This window comes from Caenorhabditis briggsae (assembly GCF_000004555.2).
Source record: "Caenorhabditis briggsae complete genome, chrX, whole genome shotgun sequence".
In the NCBI taxonomy this organism is placed as follows: domain Eukaryota; kingdom Metazoa; phylum Nematoda; class Chromadorea; order Rhabditida; family Rhabditidae; genus Caenorhabditis; species Caenorhabditis briggsae.
The window spans coordinates 10,614,423-10,636,968 of NC_013491.2; the positions used below are offsets into that span (position 1 = coordinate 10,614,423).

Consider the following 22,546-nt stretch of genomic DNA (forward strand, 5'->3'; position numbering starts at 1 on the left):
ATGAGAGAGGCTGTGTGAAACCAAAAAAATGATGTCAGAATCGAAACAAATTATATTATAATAATTGTCATTCTAAACTGTGTATTATCATTTTTGATAAGAATAAACTATTATTCCTGATTTTTATTGGATGACTGGGTGTGTGACAATTGAAAAAGGTTATGATATAGATGTATCAATTTTGAAAAAAGATAAAAAGTGCGAAACAAGAATTGGCCTAAGTTCAGGAAAAGTTTTAAAAACATTTTGCGGCAATACAGCTGGAAAAAAAGTTGAAAGTGCCTCACTGGAAATTTGAAAATTTCTTTTTATTTGGGAGAGTTTTTAACATGGAATGACTCCCAAGTGTTGCCCTCAAAAAAAAATCGAGACGTATATGGTTGGAAAGAGCGTAAAAAGTTAATTTAGAATCCAAATAAAATAGTTGTTTAAAAAAAATTTCGGGTAGTTGTGGCCCAAAAAGTACCAAAAAATGGCTATACTTTCAAAAAATCATAACTTTCCCAGTTTGAGCCCGATTGTGGAGATTTGTAAGATATCGTTCGTTTCCATACTTTCCAAAGTTTGAGAAAAGGTTGTTATAAATGTTGTGACAGGAACGCTATTTACCCACAGATGGATGACTGAATGTTTTTCAGAGTGGTTCTGAGACAGTTCAGCATCGATGTCAAATACTTTACTCCTTTTTATGGTTTTCAACTTTTCCAATGATGTAGAGTACCGGATCTGGGAAATCGTATTCAGACTTTTCCGAGGAAAGTTGTCAACTTTTAAGTCTGAAAAAGGAATCTAGAATTTTCTAAATTGTCCGAAATCATCGGAGTATATTTAACGAAATGTGAGCTTCAATTTTGCAATTGGTAACTTTTTTTAAATCCGAAAAATTAAGATAGAACATTTCAAAGTGGCGTAATTCTTATTTATTCGATAACTTTGGCACTTGCGGCTCTTTTTTTTTTAATTACAAACGACACTATTTGTTGGAATGGAAATTATACTAATAAATAATTTTCGTCCGTACTGTATCTTCCCCCGTGAACTGATAAGAAATTTCATTTCTTAATCCCATTGAAGAAACATTTTGCCGGCTTTCCCCGTTCCACGACATGAAGTTCCTAGCATTGATTGTCGTGTTGGCAAGTAAGTTAGACTTGGATTTTTAAAAAATTGTAAAAATCAATTTTGTTATTGTTCAGTTTCTTTAAACGTGGTCACTGCTTGCACCCCGTCAACAAATGGAATGTGCAACCCAGATCTGCTCCAATGTTGTGGACTGCAATTGAAATCCGATTTGGGTCTCTCTAATTGTTATGGTAAAAATCATCATATTCATTTCATAAAAATTTAGTAATTCAGGCATTCTTGCATTCGAACCCGAATGTCACCGACAAGAAATTGAGAATATGTACATCAATGGTATCAGTGGCTTGATGAAAGTTTGCGAGTAATATTTCATCATCTTCCATTTCAAAATCAAATTTCAACTTCAGCTCTTTCAATAAGTATTACGAATGCCTTGGATCTGCAAGACGAGATTGCACCAGCATCAGTTATCATGTCAAGGCCGGACTTCGACTACCGTAACTTTCTTTCAGAGAACCTATCAAGAGAATATGAAATTTACAGTGACGCTGTGAAAGTTGTTTCTATGTACAAGCAGTTTGGATTTGCATGTGGTGCTGGATTCGAAGGATTCGCTAACAACGATGCTTGCATGTCACAGATCTTCGCTACCAAACAAACTCAGATCAACAGTTGTCGCGCCAAATTTGCCAATAACATCTTGGCAGATTACAAAAATCATTGCATGTAATATTCTAATTTCTTGAAGATCAATAACGGTTTCTGAAAATTAAGGTACTTTGAACAATACACCGGATGTTTCAACGCACTGTTTGATCACAGCTCCTGCAACGCTGAGAGTACTTGGTGGGGGTGTGAATACGCAAGACAATCCGGAAGAGTTGTATTACACGACTGCAACTTGCAATGCTCCAGTAAGTTTTATCCAAAAAGTTGCTTTTTTGAAATATTTTTATTCAGCATTGTGATTGAAGTGTGTTCCAATTCGGCATTCTCAAAAAATGTTATGATCCAAAATGTATCCCATTTGTTAATAAATTTAATGACACATTGAAGTTTCAAACACAATAATCGCACGAACACAATAATCACGAAAAAAATGGAGCAGCGGTTTCCAATGTTTTATATACTATGAAGCGGGATGAGAAGAAAAAAAGATGTCCAAGTCAAATGTAACTATAACTGACTGGTTATGTCACTAGTCATTTTGACAAAACTAGAAGTCCAATCCCTAAACTTCTTTGTAATTGAACATCATAGCCATAAGTCTCTCCAGAAAATCTTTCCAATGCACGTTAAACTCGGCTCTCGCTAGTGCGTAGCTGGTTAAAATTCAAGACAATGTGGCGACCGTCATTGTCTATGACGAAAATGTCCATCTGATTGATCCAGCGACGAAGAGCATTGTCGCTGTCAGAGCTTACATCGATTTTCATCCATTTAGTTCTTCCTCGTCGTTTTTATCAGCCAACCACATCATCCTCATTTTTGTTTCATACATTTCCGTTCACATTTCTTTCATTCTCTTCTGATACTGATCTAAAAGACACTAATTAGAAAAAAAGACACCAGTATAGTGGAAATAAAAACCATAACAAGAGAAAAGTGATAAAAGTCGATTTATATAGTCAATTTTAATTCAAAAACTGATTTTTTGTGACTTCAATACTGAGAGATTGTTGTAGTTCAAGATAATAAGCGAATTATAAACAATTAGAAGGAAAAGTGCATGGAGTTTGCACAAAAACATCAGAAGTGCGAACACCGCTACGAAATAATGCACTGAAGAACAAAACACATAAACACGCATGTCTATCGAGATAAAACCAGACCAAGTAGCGAGTATCTTGAATTTAAAACAATCGAATTCTGAAAAACTCAAAATTATGATCTTGTAGAGCACAGGTGGAGACAAATTAACAGTGTAGTTCCCTCTCTCTCTCTCTTAAATTCCTAAGAAAGCTTTAAAAAATGTGTCAACTGTAAAAACACATAATATTGTAATAAATAATTTATCAGTTGACAACTTTTCAATTTCTTCGACAGGAACGAATAAAAGTTGAATGAAGGCAACAATAAGGAGGAGCCTTTAATACAGATTGTACGGTATCTACTCTCAACCTATTTATAAACTAAAAAAATAACTCGATTCAAATTGTTTTGTTTTTTTTCAGGTTTCTTTTTCAGGTCTTTTATTGTTCAAGAAATTCATCAATTATTTGGTGATTTAAATGTCAAACAAAAATATAAGCGTATTCTATCAACTATCAATGAATTTAGAAATACAACATTTTTGTTCTCAAATTGGTCTTCCATACATCACTCGTTTTCTTGAAATGCATTTTGATATATTTTTGTGTAATGACAAGTCTTGCTTTCAATCACTTTGCGAACACGGAAACCAATGACTTTTGTCCTGAGCGATGTATTAAACAAGGTATATCCCGGCACTCAAGGAAGAAGAAAAAAAACAAGCGTTGTAAACTGAGACTCTACTTTTTTGCATCAATCTCGCAGTTGCCGCTATCAGTTCAACACACGGATACGAGTCGAAACGACAACTGACAATCTTTTCCCAACGTGCCTTCCTTCCGTATTTCGTCTCAAACATACTCACTTCGAACTCGAAAAAATGAACTTCTTGCTTTTGATTATTGCCCTATACTCGATAGTTACGCTTACTGTAGCTTTTCCCATGTTAATGATATCTATATTTATTGCACTATTTGCCTACTACAATTCTGTGACGCCAGAAGTTCATCAGGATGTGATGAATTTTGTCGAGAAGTCTATGGATGCCATCCGTCAAACTTGTTCCCCATCCACCCCAGTCGATGACACCATGACCAGAAGTGGAATCGAGAGAGCACGTCGTCAGTATATGGACCACTGCAATGGAATCAATCGGACCTCTTCGGAAGAGGAAAGAGATGCCAAATGGTTATTGACCTACCAGGTTCCCATTCTTACAAGATACTATGAATCTATCATTCAGTTTTTCAAGGGCTAAACGTTTTGTTGTTTCTAGCTTTATTCTAGCTCGTTTATTATTTTTGTTTTGAGATACTATTTCCGAGATACTTTTTTCCGAGTTATTTTCGAACACTAGTCTCTAGAGAGTAGGGTCCCGTCACTTTTTTCTCATTTGGTTCCCCTATTTTACTGAATTTCGTGTCTAAACAATTTGCTATAATATTTTATGTACAGAATGTTTCTGTCAAATAAATGGTTGTTTGAATCTATTAAAAGATTTTTAGAATGAAAGTCTGAAAAAAGTTAAAGCAAGAAGAAAATGCTGACATCTTGGCGGATGATTCATTATGAGTAAACATTATGCGTGGAAGCGCAAAGGCGCCCCCCCCCCCCAGGACAACCTCCCGACAAAAATATCGTCGTGTTTGTGAATCCCTAGGAGGTACACTGCATTTCGAGTTCTCTCAATCTTTCCGGCACACCCACATTTCGTAAGCAATTTTCACAGAGAGCACCTTTCCCACATTCATGTGTGTTTTTTTTCTGCTTCTTGCTTTCATCTTGCTCTCGTTCCCTCATCATTTGGTACTTTGGAGAAAAGACAACGCATCTGGTCAAGTTTAGACATCTGGCGAAGTCTATCAGACACCTCGAGACCCGACGATTCAATTGGTCCAGCGTACGTTTGTATAGGCTTCAGAAATTGTTTCCATCAATGTTGAACATTCGGATTACCTAATCTCTCTCTCTCTCTAGCTCCCTCTATTTTTTAGTCCACCAGCCAATTTTTTAGTCCACCAGTCATTTGACAATTCCCTCGAGTCCATCCATCCGCAACATCAAAAATGCCCATATTCTTGAGCCACTTGCACAATTTTTCAAAGTTCAATTCCTTCAGACCTCCCATTTTCCCACATTTCCTTTCTTCACTCTGTCTTAGGTTAATGTTGTCATTTAATGGTTGGATAAACTTGAATGAGTCAATCATAATGCGTTAACCTTTCTAAATGGAATATAAAATTGTGCATTTCCCTCTTGGAGCACAACCCAGAAGTCACCAACCGCACCTATTTTGGTTTCTCGAACCTGTCTGATATTCCAATTACGCGAAGCTGATAACGACAAAAATGGGTATTATGCTTTTTTTTGTGCTTTCACCTATTGTCATTGAGTCATTTCCTATATTTTTTTTCCTTGTCCTAAAACTCATTGTTTGGACAACTGATTCATTTTTAAAAGAGAAAAAACTGGAAGAAGAACTGGAAACTTCTAGTGAAACTTTTTTGTTTGGTGTTTGTCTTTTCTCAAGTTCTTCATTAGCCATATGGTTACTAATCATCACATTTCATACGTAAGTCAAGTTCAAACCAAGTTTGCTCTTTTTAATCTATTTTTTCTCTGTTTGAGAAGCAGTTAACGCTTGCCAAGCGTTTCTTATCAGTCACACTAGAAGGCAAACCCTGAATTCAAGTTCGAATTAAAGGTTCCAAAAATATTTCCGGAATTTTTTTTTCAAAAAATGTAACAAATTTGGAGGTTCTATACAAGAATGAAAAGTTAAACATTGTAGCCACGGAGCGCAACGAGGCAAAAAGTGTTGGCAAATAGTTTAGGTTAGCAAAGGAAGCGCAAAGGAAAACATCGAGAGAGAAAAATAGGGTAACGACAGCAGCGTTAGGGTTAGACAGGCCCTACCGGTGCGCTCAAGAGACATAGGAGGAAGATGAGAAAAGGAAGATTGGCGAAAAGCAAAAGCTTGCACGGAATAAGAGAGAACTGTTGCACCGCGCGAGTGTGTGGCTAGCAGTCACCACTCATTTACTCATTCGATCTATTTCGCGCATTTTCATTTTTGTTGGATATATATTTGAGATCAAGTCTGGATAGAGACTGTTTTATTGGTGTGGTTGATATTTTCTCACTTCGTTTTGACGAGACGTATAGTGAACTAAAATAAGGTCATATCCATAAACCCCTGATAACTCCCTCCCTTTAATTGTAAAAAAATTTAGTAAGTTCACCTTGGTTCCTGTGAAAATTATGAAAAAGCGTTCAATTCAAAAAATTTTTGGTATTGTAATAAACATTTTGCCAGTTGACCACTATTTGATATACTCAATCAATTTTCAGTTTTGTCAATTTTGACCCAATTTATCTCGCTTCTTGTGAAAAAAAATTCATAAAAATTCAACTTAAAAATACTATTTATAATTTTATAGTACATATTTTTCAGTTTTTTACTTTTCAATATCTCTAAAAGGAAATTAAAGAAATGGATCAAATTAAACAGTCTTTTTGCATGCCTGCGGTATTCAAATATTTCCGTTGTATAAAATTTTTTGCTGATTCCTGTAGATTAATTTTTCAGATTGAGTTCCTTCTTTATGGTATCCGGAAACTGTTTTTTAAGCATCTCGCCCAGCTTACTCAATTATTGCAAATTTCGCATATTTTGAGAAACTAGAAAAGCTCTGGAGTACAGTGTTCTACCATCCATATTTCACTGCCAGGTTTAATCTTCGTTTTTAGTTTCAAAAATTTCAGGATTCCTGAACCCTCGAAAATAACAATATTAATAATAATTCCATTTGTAACAGTTTTCAGTCAGTCACATTTTTGCATATTTGTACTCTCATCTACTACTATTGACAAATCCAACTGTGCATTCAAGTACACAATTGTTGCCACTCTAAATAACCAACAACAAATCCGAAAATGTGTACCACATATAGGATACCCTCTTGAAACGCGAGAGGTCACCACAGGATACCAAATTATCACCCCTCCTCACACTATTTGTTCATGCAACCTCTTGTGTCGTCAAAAAAAATGTTCTATTGTCTGAAAAGCCCATAGGGTTGGCTGTTGCACTTTAGGACAAGCTCAGGAAGACGAACGGAAATTGATGTATCCGTTGGTTGATGTGTTTCTGCTATTGAGTCTACTCTTCATACAACGTATCGTCTCCATTTTGTTATTCTTAATACTTTTTTGTTTTCACTATGCTTGTCTTTTTGATCTTTAAAAATATATATGGACAAAAAAACTGTAAAAACAAAAAGGATTGCCCCTAGTTTTTTCATCTTGTTGTCATCGTCATCTTTATTAGCTTAATGTCGAGCCCACCATCATCATCACTTTCTTCGTTTTCTTTTATTCTTCTTATTTTCCTCCTACTGTTTTGTCTGTTTGGATAGTCGATTTCGCAAACGGTGCCACTACAACCAACTACGCAATTTTCCAATCTATTCGTTCCTCCCCTTAGCATCATCTGGAGACTCTCGTGCCATCTGAACAGAATTAGATTACACCGCACTTTTGCTCCGGAATTTCTGAAATCCCAATGTCTCAGAAAATGTATGTGGTGGTGTCCAGCTTCAATCGTTTTCGAATATATACTTTTATATGTTTTGAATATTGCAATATTGGCTTAAATTTACATTTTTGTCTCGGTTCTGGATTTCTCCATTTCTTCTTGTTTTTTTTTTCAATTTTTCTCTCCCTTGAGAACTAAAAAAAAAGAAGTTGGTCATCAGTAATTCATGCAACTTTTCTGTTCTCCCTTTTTATTCCTTTTCTCCTCATTTCAATTCTCGATTTCACTTGCGCCAACAAACAGTATTTCGATTCTAATTGCATTTTTCAGAGAAATGTCAAAAGAGATTGACATTTCCATACGATACTTGGAGAATGTCCTTTCAACCAACAATTCCACATTGATTCTCAGTGAGTTTAACGTCTTCAGCATTTTTTCTTAGTTTGAAAGTAACTTTTTAGGCAGCACTGCTGCACTTCTTGAAGCTATATCGAAAAATTGTGACACTACTGATATAGATCTCAAGGTGAGTTGCTGAATTGAATGAATTTCATTAATTCTAATTTTAGCGATCTATCATTTCCCTACTCCGAATAATTGACAAAAAGTTCTTCTTGAACCAAGAAGTTGACATCAACCAAATTAAATTCTCTCTTCAAGAAGTTGGGAAGGTAGCGTCTTTTAATCAACTCCCAGAATCATTATTTTATTTTTAGCTCTCTGTAAAATGTCCAAAATTGAATCAAAAACCAGTGGTCCCCGATGTAAAAGGGAAACCGAATGCCGAGTTCCGGGAGATGGAAAACATGCCTAATCCAGATGAGGAAAACATTGACAATCTGTTGAATCAGCTGAATTTAAAGTTTGTTCCCCCATCAATCACCAAATCTCAAACATCCCTATTTTTTTCTAGAAAAGTGCCCAGTTTTGCCCCAGCATTCCCGGATATCAAAGATGATTCTGATGATGAGAACGGAATTACAACTAAGAAAAAAGAGGAGGAACGAGCTGAACAACACGGCCAGAAGGTAGAGGGATAAGTAGGATAAAAACAGATTGATAATACTCCAGGTATGCGAGGAGGAGGTTGTGAAGTTGCCAGACGGGCGAGAGATTCGTATGAAAAAGACTAAAACGGTAAATGTCACACAAACATCAAAACACGTCACAGTGTCCACTAAAAGTGCAAATATGCCTGAAGTCTCGAGAACGTTCATGAACACCAGAAGAGGATTTGATGAGGATGAGGAGACGGAAAACACAAACTTTGGATCAAAAAACCTCCGTGGTGATCCATTTGAACGTTTTCGTTCAATGCTCAAAGATAAAGATGAGAAGACAGAAACAATTGAGGGAGAAACATCAGAACCAGGAACACCTGGCTCCTCATCAAAATCAAAAACAATTGAAAGAACAAGTGAAGTGTCACAAAAAGTGTCCGAGAAAAAAGAGAAGGATGGGCGGCTGCTGGCAGAACATGAAGCATCGAAACTTGACAAGTCCAATTTGTTTGCCAAGCAAGTTGATACATACCAGGTGTGTTTTACAACTGGGAGAGAGAGGGTTTATGGGGTTAAGAGCTAGTTGAATTTGGGATGAGAAACTTGTGTCTTTCTGTTCAAAAGACATCAAACGTAACGGCTTTCTTTTTTCCTACTTCTTGCGATACTCTTCAAAAATGCTAGGATTCCAGGGTACCGCATTAATTGATCGCAAAGGAGAAGGAAGTTACGAAGAAAGTACATTGGTCCGAAACGCTCTTCCACATGATTCCCAAGTGACAACACCTCCACGAATGCATGTTGTTGAGTATATGATGGTGAGTGAATCCTTCAGCAAAAAAAAGTTGAAAAAAAACTATATAGTCAAAAGTCGCAGCTTTGCATAATATTGTCTTTCTCACCTCCTCCGCTGCGCTATTGTTTTTTTTCTACGTGTCGTTCCGTTTTCACATAGTGAAATTGTGTGCTCTCTCAACTTGAAAAATCACTCTTCCCACCTGTAACAGTACTATTTCTCTTTCTAGTTTCCAGAAATTTCCTCTATCCGTTTTTTCCAGATGTTTGGCGATGACAAGAAAAACAATGAGAACGAGTATCTGAAAGGTACCACCATCTCGTCCTACGTTCGTCTCAATAATAATTTAACGTGAGATTATAGGTTCTTGTTATACAGAACATAATCATTTTCGTTTCAGAACTCACGAAGAGCAGTTCCGGAAAAAAATTCAATTTGAGTTTAGCACCGCAGGTAAGTGACGGATGAAAAATTACGTGACGGAACTCTTAAAAAACATATTTAATCAGAAGAAAGCGTAAAGGGAATTACTAGTTATAAGAATTGGATATCGTGACTTAAGGGGCCTCTTGATAATCTAGACTTTTATTAATAGTATTCAAAAATGCTGAGATGTTGGTGTTCAGGAAGTAAGTTTATAAAATCCGGTGAAAAGTTCATTGAAACTACTTCTATTTGAAAATGGCCAGCTTCAAAAAAAAAACTATACTGGATTCCCTTGAATAAAGCAAAACATTTTGAATTCTGTTGAACGATTATTACTTCAATGTTGGAGTTCACGACTGAGATGTATGAATTCGTCTAAATGAGATATACCGTTAGAACCTTAGAGAGCTACAGTGTTAAAAATCCAGAAATGTCACTGAATTAAGTGTCATGGCACTCTCAAGCAGTATCTGTTGTAAATGGACGAAAAAAATGTTTCACCTAATGAATTGTAGTTCAATTTTTATTCACTTGATGTAAAAGTTTTTAGCCTCTTTCAACAAAGTCTACTGTACATTTTAGAACTTTAACAGTTGAGTCTTTTGAACTTAAATGTGTAAATTTGATAAACTTTTGGCCAGCACTGTACATTAGTAATTTTTGCATTTGCGAAATTTGCAAAATTCAGTTTTTATTTCTTTTTTGACAGTTAACATTTTTATGCAGAATCCATATTGCCGAAAAACGTACGGTCGTATAAAATAAAAACTCTCGTTAAAATTAGAAATGCAAATTAGAGAAATGGGAATAAGAAAAGGCGAAGAGAAAACGATCGTTACCTTTGCTAATAAGTTCCGACCGAGACGATGCCTCTTTTTACCCAAATCAATCCAGTTCTGATGAAAAAGGTCTTGCGTAAACAGCCTTGTCATCTCAATTCGCAATCTCTGCGCTAATATGGCAGAATGCTTCTCTGATAACGAAATTCGCATCAATAATCGTTTTTTTGTTCGTGTTGTCTACCGACATTCCGTTTTGGCGCTAAAAAACAGAGATGATTGTCATGGAGCAGTTCGATAATCCAGTGGCGCATTATCTTCAAATCCTACCAGGTGTTTTGAAATTTTCATTCGTAAGCGATTTTCTATCTAAGAGATCAAAACAGTTCAGGATGATATCTTCTTATAAATCAGAAAAAATTCTGAAAAACGAGATTCCCTTCCTTAAATCTAACATATTTTTGATAACATCATCTAGAGATTTTTTAAAATTCCCATAAATGAAAAAAGTAAAATTTTGTTGTATTGTTACTATCAGAATCAAACTTCGAAGTGTTTCGCAGGGTACATTCAAATTTTTATAAATTGTCTTAATTTCCAAATTCTAGGAACTTCATCAACAACTATCGACCTTGATAATCTGTCTGATTTGCTGAATCAGACAGATTTCAATTGCCTCCGACCTCCAAACAAATTCCTGGAAGATACACCACATGTAAGCATGAAATAGGCTTGTGAAATTATTTATGCTGTGAATTTCAGATAGTTGAGCTCCCACCAAAAGCTATCGACTGGCAGAGAGAACTATCTAGTGTCCCTTCAGAGAAGGATCTGCTTTTAGAACACGACGCCGTAGATTATGTTATATTTCGAGAAAAGGAGGGAAAGGTTTTAGAAGTGAGTTTTAGGAAAATAGCGAAAGTTTAAAGGAGGCGAGACAGCAAACATTTCGGGGGCAGTTCGGGGGCCGCAATCGCGCCGCGCTTATGTAGACCATCGGTCGTCAGGCGCTTTCGCGCCCCCGTAGCTCAGCCGGTAGCGGCGCTGTACCCCTGAGCTGCCTGTCATGAGTTCAACCCCTTTTGCGGGTTCTCTATGCAAAATATCAGGAAAACTTTTTTTTTGGTGTCTGGCCTCCTTTAAGGCTTTACGATGGATTTCAGGTCCGTGGAGGTCCAAAGGACGCTCTGGTTGTCTATGCCACACAATCCACGCATTCCAGTTTGCTTTACCAAGAGGCTTTTCTTATCACGTTCAGAACTTTTATCAGCGCTTTGGAGCTGGTGAATAAGCTTATCAAACGGTTGGTGTCTGAACAATTAACCAAAGTTGGGCGATAAATCAAAATTGAGCGATAAATCGCTAATTAGATTGACAATATACACGTTATGCACTTAGATATCTCTACATGTCTCTTGCCAATGATGCCCAATCAGAGTCCATCGCTCGTCACACATTCTCAGTGATTGTCAGAATTATTGATGAGGTTACACAATACGAATTGGACTTTGACCTTATTACCTCGGTTACCTCGTTTGTGTATCGCTTGATTCATGACGGAAATTTCACATATTCCCGGATTCTCAGGTACAATTTAGCTGTGCTTAACATGTCTAAAAATAGAATTCAGAACTCGTTTATTGGACCGTTTGAAGGACTCGTTTGACATTAATACTGTTCTGGGAACCAATCTATGCAAACCAAAAAAGTAATTTTTAATTTAAAACCTCCGAAAATCTATAAATATTCAGACCCCATGACCTATTCGATTTCAAATCCGCCGAAATTGCATGCCAGCTAACATTTATCGACTCTCAGCTTTATCATAGAATTGAATCCGCCGAATTGCTCTGGTGGTCGCAGGAGCAGAATGAGAAGAAGAGCAAGAATCTCGTGAATTTCACAGAGCAGTTTAATAATGTAAATAAAAACATTTTCTGAATCCATTTTTTTTTTTTTTGAAATTTCAGCTCTCCTTCTGGGTTCGAACGTTGATCATCACTCAGTCCACACAGAAGGAACGCGAGCGGCATATGATGAAATTTGTGAAAATTATGAAGGTATCCAGTTGAAATACGTACAAAACTAAATAATTTTGTTTCAGCATCTCCGTGAAATGTGCAATTTCAACTCATACTTGGCGATACTCAGTGCAATCATGTCCACACCGCTGGCCAGATTAGAATGGAGCAAGAATATCAAAGATGCTCTCAAAGTACTGCTCATTTAATTTTCAGTTAGTTCATTAAAGTAATTTTTCAGGAGCATACAGCCGTTATGGACACTGCACAGTCTTATAAGAACTACAGAGCATTGTTACAAACTGCAAAGCCACCATGTGTTCCATATATGTGAGTTTGGGATTACAATAATAGGTTTTGACATTTTTCAATTCACCCAGTTTTCATATTTTTCTACAAACACTAACCAGTGGATTTTAATGACTTCGACTTCTAACCCTGTAATTACAGCGGTATCATCCTGCAAGACTTGACATTCGTCCACGCCGGTAACCCAGACACAATTCCAACCGACCGATGCCACGGCGCCAAGAACATGATTAACTTCCTGAAGCGCTGGAACCAGTTTGCCATTCTTGACAGCATCCGCAAATTGAAGAAATGGTAAGAATAGGAAGAAGGTCGTTGACTTGAGTACTCTTTTTCCACTTACTCGTCATTCAAAACCGATCACATAAACTGAATGGTGTTTTTAGGAATTATGACATCAAGAAAAATGACATTGTCGTGCAGTACTTCAATGGCTTCAAAGATCGCGTTGATGAGGAGCGCACCTGGCAACTATCTCATCAGATCAAACCGTCGAATCGCAAATCCAAAATGCAGTCATAATAGATTTCAGCATAATTTACATTATTTTTCCGAACTTTCTCTTCTCCGTCTGACTCTCTTTTTCCCGTCTCTCGTCTCCATTTCCAGAAAAAAACACTCTCTTCCAAATGATGATAATAATAATAATAAACACAGTCACACAGTTTCAAATACTTTATACCAGATGGATGAAAAAGGACATTTCCGAATGCTTACCGGAGAGAAAGTGACTTCAGGGGTGGAAAAGAAGATTTTCGTTGTCTGTACTTGGCTAAGCAATTACAATCCACATAAACTGAAATTTCGTAAGAGCAATTTTAGGAATGGTTTAAAAGGCGGTCAAAAAATATAGGGGAACTGAAAAAGTAACTAGTCTACACGAAGGAAGGTTAATGTAATCATACCGAGACTTGACAAAAAAATAAGGCATTCACATATAGAGAAATGTTAAGGATAGAAAGAGAAAGTGTAGTAAAAGACAGTTTAAGCATAAGTTCATACAGTAAGAACATTGCAATGGGTTTCAAGCCTATAAAAAAAAAGAAAACACCGAGTTGAGGTGTCTTGAAGGAATTGGACTAGTTTCTGAATAAGCCAGAAAAAGGAAATGAAAAGTTATTGATAGGATAGGATAGTTATAAGCGGGAACTTTCGTTATTTCCAAGATCCTTCGGCTTGATTGGCAATGGTGGCTTCGGTTTGGTGGATTGCGGTGGTGGTTGGATGTTGCTTGGCAAGGAAGAAGCAGCAACAGAAGAAGTTGACGGTTCTCCGTCCAATGAAACCAAGGTTCTGAAAACTTTTAATTATTGAACAGAAAACTTATTAAAATACTATCATACCGGTTGTCGCCACCATCCATAACCAGAGAACCGGATGACTCTTGAGAAGAAGACGATTGAGTGTTGTTGCTGCTGGTGATAGGAGTCACACGATGAGCACTACCGCCGATGGAAAGCATACTGAGCCGCTTGCGTTCAGGAGCAACCGGTGTCTCGGTGATCATATCTTCCATACTGACCGTCATTGGGTTACGAGCCGATGATGATGAAGACGATGGCTCGTTGGGACGAGCGCCAACGGCGATATTGTAACTGATTGGGCGTGATTTCGGTGTCTCGGTGAATGTGGCACGGAACGACTGTAATTCCCTGATTTTTCAAAAGGGTACGTCTAAACTATAATGTACCGGTGGTGGTGGCCTATTTGGGCGGTGCTCCGTATTGCTTCTGCTCAATGATCCTCCATTGGACGAGGTTGGTCCTTCATCCGAAAAATCGTCTTCGTCCGCTAATTGGATCAAGTCACCACTGGTAGAAGGTATTTGAGATGACGACGTTGGTGCTGGTGGCGGTGGAGGAGCCTTCTCTTTCGGACGGAAGGATCGTGGACTGATTGAAGACTGAGCACGTGTGAAGGCGGAAGGAGGAGAAGTGTCACTGAAATTTAGGGATATTGTGACGAATTCCAGGCCTTCGAAAACTCACAGCTTGTCTAAAGTTCCAAACCCGAAGATTCGGGTTCCATTGCTGATCATAAACTCGGTCAACTTGATTCCTGATGGGTTCAATCCATCCAAAATCATTCCAGTGATTGTTGGGCCAAAAACAATGGCGAGGTTGGAGGCGTTCATCCTGAAAAAGGATTATGATTTCAGTGAATCAATTTCCTAGACTTACGAAGTCTCTTCCCTGCACGTCTCCAAATCACACAAAAATTTCATCAAGTACGTGAGATTCTGACGATGTCCACGTGTCATTTTCTTGAGACATGTATCGATAGCGACAAATCTCTCTTCACCCTCCAAACTGAAACGATTTTTGAAACTTGATTGATCTTTCTATTTTCAACTTACTCGACAGCGGAAACCCATTCATTCTGCAAAGAATCCATAGTCAATGAGTTCGGAAGTTCACGTAGATACGCTTTGAGAGTGGAAGCAATTGCATGTGGATCGTTGTGATAGTGTTTCTCGTCAATCTGAAAAAAAACTAATTTTTAAAAAATTAATGTATTGCGTTCTCTTACATCAAATTGCCCACAATCGAGTGCAGCGCGGATTCTCTTAACTTTCGATGCGTTTCCACTGACACGGAAGATCCCACGCTCTTGCATTCCATGTTGTCGAAGAAATTCGCATGTCTTGGTAAGGACGATAGAGATTCTCTGTTGCTGTACGAGTAAATGCTCTTCCAATGGAACACCAAATACTGGCCGTGGAATTGCGGTGGCTGGAAAATTTTCAAATTACTGACACGTGACTCACACTTCCTAGACACTCACCAAGTGCATGTTCCGTTTTTGGTATCATTTGGTCATACATCTCGAACATATATTTGAAATAGTCACGTTTCAAAACCATACTTGTCAGCACGTGCTACAATTATCAGAATTTGAATAAGGAAGGATGAGTAATAACACTAACCTGAGTCAATTGCAATTCTCTAGACACAGAAGAATTGAAAATGTCGGTGACGAGAAGATCCTTCATTCCTTCGTATTTCATCTGAAGCGCGTCCATTTGCTCTTGTTTTGTCATCGTTGGCTCTTTGTCGTAATCCTTTTGAGCAATTTCGAGATCTAAATTTCTGATATTTGCCACTTCAAAATTTTGTTTGAAATCTAACCTGTGCTTACTAGATTCATCTTATCCTTGAGCTTGTTCGCGTTTTTCTCATTGTCTACAAATGGAGCCAATTCTTCATACACTCGACGTTCCATCAGCATTTCCATTTTGACTTTCTCATCAACTTCATTATGTAGCACATCACCGTACATGTTGATCACGTCGTGAAGGCAACTTGTTTTGTAGTAGCTCAAATCCACAGACGCGTCTTTGAGTGTTTGAGACATCGAGAGCTCGTCGCACTTTTTCTGAAAAAAAGTTTTATGATTTTCCTATTAGTTCTATAGTTTACCTTTCGTTTATCAACATTTTCCTCTTTGAACCCTGTGGTCAATGTAGCGGCAAGGTCCTTTCGAAACGCAGAGGCGAGATTCGAAACCTGTAAATAATGATTTTAAAATATCAAATATTGATTTTTAGTGTTTATTATACTTTTGAATTGCGTTGCATAACATTTTCGAATTGTTTGAGCTCCTCGTCGGTGGTTTTTTTGCTGAAAAATGACAGTGTTTGCAGTAGAAAATTGAAAATTAGCAATAAAATTACTTATTATTAAATTTATAAACGAAAAAGCGAAGAACTTACGTTTGAAAATTGTGTTTCATCCGTCTGAAACGGTGACCGACCTCCATTCTACCTGTAACAAGAAATAGCGGCAAATTAGAAAGCAAAAAATGAAGAGGCGAAACAAGTGTAGCACATCGAAAGCATGTCAATATACAACGAGAGGAGAGGAAGGGTCTCTCTCACTGCGCGTTAGTGTTCGCGTGCAATTGCAAGACAGTGCAACGCACGAAGAGACGCAGACAATCGTCTCAAAGGGCGCACTTGCACACCCGCTGCCTCTGCCATTGTGTGATGCGCTCACGGTTCTATTGATCGCTCCATTACTCGGTTTGAATGAGGAATCCAATGTGTTTCTTGTTTCAGATGCGATGAAATTGATGGGAATGTGCTCAATGCGAGGATGGAAAGGTGTTCAATGCAGGAAATTGTTTGTTTTTGCTACAATCCTCTTTGCCGCATCAATTGTTTATTTTTATATAAGTGAGAAGCGAGAAATCGTGGAGTTCACTGAAGGTCCTGTTACAGATTTTTCAATGAAAACGACGACGGAAGTTGTAAACGATAATATGCTAGAAGAAGGTTACTATGCATACGAGAGAGCAGCACAAGAATCAGGTGGAGTGCGAGTAATAAGGTAAAAACGTTTGAAAAATGAAAATTTATAATTTTTGGCTTCAGATTCAACAAAACTGCCAACGATGTCATTGTATTTGTGCATATTCAAAAAACAGCGGGCACGACATTCGAGAAGTTTCTAGTACGCTACCAACAGAATCTACCATGCAAGTGTCAGGCGCACAAAAAAAGATGCAATTGTGGGCGTAATGCGTCAAATGAGGTAGGTAATAGGCAGGAATGGGAGTCGACTTTGCTACTGCTACCCAAAAAGAGAAACTTTTTAAAACTAAAAAAGCGAGAAGGGGAAAACGGTAATGGGTGTCATTGTTTCAGACGTGGCTGTTCTCTCGCTATTCAACTGGATGGGTATGCGGGCTTCACGCTGATTTCACTGAACTTGTCGTCAACAGTTGTGTACAGCGAGTTTTGGATAAGCAAGCAGGTTGGTGGCAAAAAAAGAAGAGCGGAATCTTGATTGCTTTACTGGTAAACTGATAGAGGAGACACAGAAACTTAGGGGGGGGGGGGGGGACAGAGGACAATCACTTACGAAACGACATCCGTTCAGCCAATGCACGTCCTTCGGAGAAAAACCCTCGACGGGGTTCTCTTGAACTGCTCCTTTCTAAAAATGGGATTTTTCAATTCACTAGTATTGAATATTTTCTGGGGGGCTTATGAAAGTGAAAAATATTGAAATGGTTGAAAGGCTTATCGTCGGGAAATCGGTCATTTCATTTTCACTTATCGCATTCTGATTTTGGTGACATTTGATGAGACGCGCTTGATAATAGAAAGGATGCGTCAAAATATCTTTGGATATCTGTTCATCGCTTCTCTCACAGTTGCTTTAGCTTTGCCGAATTTCCCTGAGGGGGAATGGAAAAAAGACAAAATCCAATTTCCGCGGGCGGAAGGATATAAAAAACACGATGATGATGATGGTGGTGTTGATTTGCAGGTCATAAAAAGAAAAGAAACTACTTCTACACTACATTTCTGCGCAACCCAACTGATCGATTCATCTCGGAATTTCGGCATGTTCAAAGAGGCGCTACATGGATATCTTCCAAGTATGTGATAAGCCGCTTTGGGAACTGTTAAAAACAATGTTTCAGACACGTTTGCAACGGACGACCAGCGTCAGTTAACGATCTGCCGACATGCTTCGACCCGCGCATTGGCTGGGAAGGCGTTTCAGTGGAAGAGTTCATCTCATGCCCTTACAACTTGGCCTTTAACAGACAAACCAGAATGTTGTCAAATTTATCACTTGTTGGATGCTATGAACATCTACGTAGGCCGTCTTATGAACAAGACAAAATAATGATGGAAAGTGCGAAAGAAAATCTGAGGCAAGTTTTATTTTGTAATGACTGAGAGACAATGTCATTATTTGACATGAGAAAAATGACACACAACATGTGATTTCAGAAATATGGCATTCTTCGGTATCAAAGAACGGATGGATGACAGTCAGTACTTTTTCGAAGCCACGTTTGATATGAAGTAAGACATTTTCGCCAAAAGCTTGTATGATATGATAGTTAATTTCAGATTCTCTCGAAAAATGTCAGTATGGGGAAAAAGCAAGTCCAACGACACAGTGCTAACCGCATCTCAACTTGCCTACATTCGAAACGTGAACAAGTTAGACTGGGAACTCTACGAATATGCTCTTCAACTTTTCAATGAGCGTCTCAGTCAGCTTCACAGGAAGAAACGACGTCTTCGTTGAAGAGGCCTTCTTCAATTTCTTTGCTGCTCGAAGAGGAGCGAAAAAAGATGAAGAAGCATCAATTTCTCAAATTGCCCCCGTCTGTCTGTTTGCTCTACTCATTAGATCTCTTCCTCAACACCACCGCACAATTATTATGATTCGAAACGGGTTAAACTCAATTGTCTTCTCACACACACGCATAACTTGTATTTCTCAATCAACGAAAAAATTTGTCATTTTGCTCAACAATAGGAATAAACTATTTTACTCACGTCTTCGAAAACTGAATATTTTTGGAAGTTGAATTCGGGACATATTGTTCTAGTTGACTACTACTTCAAGAGAAATGAGCAATTCTCTAGGTAATATTACGAAAAATTATGGCAGTTTCGATTAAGACACTAATATACTTTTTGGCGGCTGGCTGCCATATCAATCAGAATTTTATCAAGACTTGGTTGCTCTAAGAATATGGCTTCATCATGGGAAAAGGGAAAACAACTTTTTTCAGAGAAAACCGCAACGTGTAACTGCTCGAAGTAAGCCATGCCAAACTATTGTTTTTCATTTTCGCTGAAAGTAAACATTACATTTTTCCAAGTCTCTCTCTTCAACCCGAGTTTCGATTCTTCTTTGAAACTGATAAGACCGAATTACTATTCTAATACAAGATGCCCATTGAGAGTGCTTTTCTTTTCGACTCCTCTCCGATCGATTCTCTGCGTCATTTGCTCTCGACAGGCATTGTCCCAATGACACGTCCACGCACACGAACACAATGAAAACAACAGATTTTTCGCTGCGTCTCCACGTATCGCACACTGTCTCACAGTTATCCGTCCCATGATGTGGATCTCGATTGGATGACCCCGAGTACAATAGAAAACCTCCCGGTGCGCGCACAATTATCCGCGCGGACACACCCTCTGCTCGCTCAATGTCCCGTCCTTGGCCTTTGCCTCGCTCTCTGCCAATGCCCCTCCAAACGACACTCCGTCATAACGCAGGCGCGCGTTGTTTAGCGTAAATACTCCCTCTAGTTAGCAGCAATTTATTTCTATAGCTTTTTAATGTTGTGACTCGCTCATTTCTTGTATTTTCTTTTCTATAATTCCAATTAAAATTCAATTTCGGCTGGCCGATGACTACAAAAAACACTAAGTTTGTGGATACTGTTTCTTTTGAAAGGTGAGAAGGTGTTTCTTGATGAATAATGAATGAGCGAACTAATTTTCAGGCTCCAACAAGCTATCAAGGATGTGAAACAAAAAGAAACAAACCTCCAGACATTGAAAGAGTCAATTGATGATGAAGACGGGTTGATTGTTCAGTATCAGAGGTCGCAAGATTTGGTATCGTTTAATTTTTCCCTCAAAAAATAAATAGTCGTTCATTTCAGGAGGCAAAAATCGAAGAAAAGGAAGTTGCATGTAGGAAGTACAAGGTACAAATCGAAAGAGTTCAAAAATTGATACTAGCAAAACGACGGATAATGTACGAAGTGAAAGATAAGATAGACAAAAAGGTATGTGGTGCATTTGAGGTTCAAAAACGAAGGATTCAAGGTTTAGAATCAAGACAAACAGAAACTAATAGACAAAACCGAAGCATTGGTTGCCCAGGTCGAAACAAATAAGGACTTGAAAGAGAAGAAAAAGTGAGTATTTGATTTTCTTTCCATTGAGATTGAAGTTGTTTCAGGCGAATCACACACGTTTTGACCTGTCTAGTCTCCTATAGAAAGACATTTATGATTCAAGAAGTCATGGAAATTTTCAAAATAGATATCGATGGCGGTCCGGCATCACTGCAACCAAACCGAAAAACCAGTGATTGTCGTTGCGTGCTTGTGGACACTATCCGAGGATTACATCTACCTCACGTGGCTTCTGTTCAACGTAAGTTCAATATTTCCGAATTTAATGATCTATCCAAAACGTTACAGTATCCCCACACAACGAACGAGAAACTACCGCAGCTATCGGACTTTTGGTTCACTTTGTCAATCTCATCAGTAGAATTCTTGGATACTCACTTCGATATCCAGTCTTGCCATATGCGTCGTTCTCAAGAGTGTACAATCCAGTGGAGAATAAATTGTGAGTTTTAAAATATAAAGAAGGACAGAAAGATTGGTTGGAAATTCAAGACAATCTGGAATTTGGTTCACCTGTTCCGCAAAATATGGCAGAATGAATTAAAATGACAATTTTCTATCAGAGCTAGTTAAGGAGGCGGATTCAATAGAAGACACTTTCTGATAGGAAGACTGTAAAACTTGAGTGCTAGGACAGAAAACATTGTAAAAGAACGGTTTCCTATGAAACGCACCATACAATTAATAAAGCGCAAACAAGAGAATAAAGAGAAAATAGATAATGCTATCATCAAGTACCAAACATGGAAGTCTATCTCAAAAGCTAAATACATACTATTTTTTATTATTTTACAACTCGACAGTGGCTTTGATAAAATTTAATATAGAATTTGAAACTTTAATAATGATTCATATGTATAGTACTTCTTCGTAAGCCTCCTGTGATTCATTGCGTGCTCTTACTTCTCTCAAAGCTCACACATTTATTCTCACGGTTCTCAAAAAAAAAAGGATTACAACTTCTGTCTTCCGTAGGAGAGAGCGAAAAAGCGCATGCTTCACACGCAAAAACAAAACACGGAGGGACCGTCTGTGTCTGTCAACGTTTGAATATCATGTACAACTTTTTGGCGCGCAAAAGAAAAATATGAGGTAGGAGAAGAAATATTATATGTATCCTTTCAAGTGCAAGGTGAGATGAGAGGGTGGAAACGGAAAGTGTTTCTTATTCAAAAAGGAACGTTTCATAAATGTATTAGCAGCATTGGCAAACATATGCGCGGCGCAAAAAGGTATGAGGATATCAGCGCCGGTGTATATGCACCTGGAGTGTCACGTAAGTACGCTCTACTGATAGGTGATTAGTAATGAGCGAAGAGAAGAAAGTATGTGAAGGGGTTTTGGAAACATGCACATTTTTGGAGAGGGGGATTGAGCAAATATACTTTTTTCTGTGGCAAAACTAGGCTGAATATGCCGTAAAACACACTTTTTCGATGGCAGCCTCTTGAGGCGTTCGTAACACTTTGTGCCACAAAAAATGTTTCGCTACAAAAATATCGATCTTCAAAACAATAAGAGAAAGAAAATTTGAAAAGAAGATTCTTAATCTAGAGGATTAGTTTGAGAAGGTCGGAACTTTTGAACGCACAGTTTTTCTTTCAAAAAGAACATAGTCGTCTTGACGTCTATAAAAAATCACAAAAAGTTATTTAAAAAAGCAAACTGAATCAATTTCAAACAAAAAAATAGTGCCAACTGAGAGTCACTAACAGAAAAAAAAGAAAAAACCACTTGAAAAAAAAACCATTACCGATATTGCCTAATCGTTCAACAACGACTTATCTCTTTAGACTCATCTCTTTAAACCAACCAGTCCTTTTTTCAGGGCAATTCTGTCAGGATCGAGAAAGCGGTCGGAACGAGAGAAATTCTTCGAAGGACTCGGATGGATTGGGAAAAATATTGCTCAGCTGAGAGCGGATTGTGGGATTCCGACTCCGGTGGCAGATAAGACGCTTTCGGTGCTAGCAGATTGGATTCGAGCAGTGACAGAGGGGTAGGTGGAAATGGGAGAAAAATGATTTTTTACAGTCTGGCAAGAGTTTTTTTCATACCCCCACATAGAAAATAATAAAAATTTTCATAATTTTCCTTTTTTTTGCAGAAAATACGTTTGCATTTATGATCGTCCAATCGACAGCTCTAGCAGT

At 38.0% G+C, this 22,546-nt stretch overlaps 6 protein-coding genes across 6 annotated transcripts; 5 read left to right on the plus strand and 1 right to left on the minus strand.

Moving 5' to 3' along the window:
- Positions 1-1,106: 1,106 nt before the first annotated feature.
- On the plus strand, positions 1,107-2,051 carry CBG14647 (the record flags this gene model as incomplete). The annotated part of the gene is made up of 6 exons (XM_045239711.1): positions 1,107-1,140; positions 1,197-1,313; positions 1,357-1,444; positions 1,627-1,809; positions 1,858-1,997; positions 2,044-2,051. The coding sequence occupies 6 exons, from the start codon at positions 1,107-1,109 to the stop codon at positions 2,049-2,051; spliced, it is 570 nt and encodes a 189-aa protein (XP_045095475.1).
- Positions 2,052-3,715: 1,664 nt separating this feature from the next.
- CBG14648 lies at positions 3,716-4,093 on the plus strand (the record flags this gene model as incomplete). Its single annotated transcript, XM_002644621.1, has 1 exon — positions 3,716-4,093. One exon carries the CDS (start codon positions 3,716-3,718, stop codon positions 4,091-4,093), a length of 378 nt encoding a protein of 125 aa, XP_002644667.1.
- Positions 4,094-7,706: 3,613 nt separating this feature from the next.
- Positions 7,707-13,226, plus strand: CBG14649 (the record flags this gene model as incomplete). Its single annotated transcript, XM_045239712.1, has 19 exons — positions 7,707-7,786; positions 7,838-7,898; positions 7,942-8,043; positions 8,089-8,400; positions 8,444-8,908; positions 9,066-9,191; positions 9,432-9,520; positions 9,570-9,622; positions 10,983-11,089; positions 11,137-11,271; positions 11,538-11,677; positions 11,773-11,961; positions 12,005-12,082; positions 12,126-12,294; positions 12,345-12,434; positions 12,479-12,589; positions 12,637-12,725; positions 12,846-12,998; positions 13,091-13,226. The coding sequence occupies 19 exons, from the start codon at positions 7,707-7,709 to the stop codon at positions 13,224-13,226; spliced, it is 2,685 nt and encodes an 894-aa protein (XP_045095476.1).
- A 614-nt stretch (positions 13,227-13,840) lies between these two features.
- On the minus strand, positions 13,841-16,463 carry CBG14650 (the record flags this gene model as incomplete). The annotated part of the gene is made up of 13 exons (XM_002644623.1): positions 13,841-13,997; positions 14,048-14,346; positions 14,395-14,644; positions 14,693-14,839; positions 14,885-15,013; positions 15,061-15,185; positions 15,234-15,436; positions 15,489-15,582; positions 15,631-15,785; positions 15,833-16,079; positions 16,124-16,210; positions 16,264-16,324; positions 16,417-16,463. The coding sequence occupies 13 exons, from the start codon at positions 16,461-16,463 to the stop codon at positions 13,841-13,843; spliced, it is 2,001 nt and encodes a 666-aa protein (XP_002644669.1).
- Positions 16,464-16,766: 303 nt separating this feature from the next.
- On the plus strand, positions 16,767-18,754 carry Cbr-hst-6 (the record flags this gene model as incomplete). Its single annotated transcript, XM_002644624.2, has 7 exons — positions 16,767-17,032; positions 17,077-17,236; positions 17,350-17,458; positions 17,978-18,089; positions 18,135-18,371; positions 18,451-18,525; positions 18,574-18,754. The coding sequence occupies 7 exons, from the start codon at positions 16,767-16,769 to the stop codon at positions 18,752-18,754; spliced, it is 1,140 nt and encodes a 379-aa protein (XP_002644670.2).
- Positions 18,755-19,877: 1,123 nt separating this feature from the next.
- Positions 19,878-22,396, plus strand: CBG14652 (the record flags this gene model as incomplete). The annotated part of the gene is made up of 7 exons (XM_002644625.2): positions 19,878-19,924; positions 19,974-20,088; positions 20,136-20,261; positions 20,308-20,393; positions 20,438-20,634; positions 20,682-20,835; positions 22,222-22,396. 7 exons carry the CDS (start codon positions 19,878-19,880, stop codon positions 22,394-22,396), a joined length of 900 nt encoding a protein of 299 aa, XP_002644671.2.
- Between the last annotated feature and the right edge of the window lie 150 nt (positions 22,397-22,546).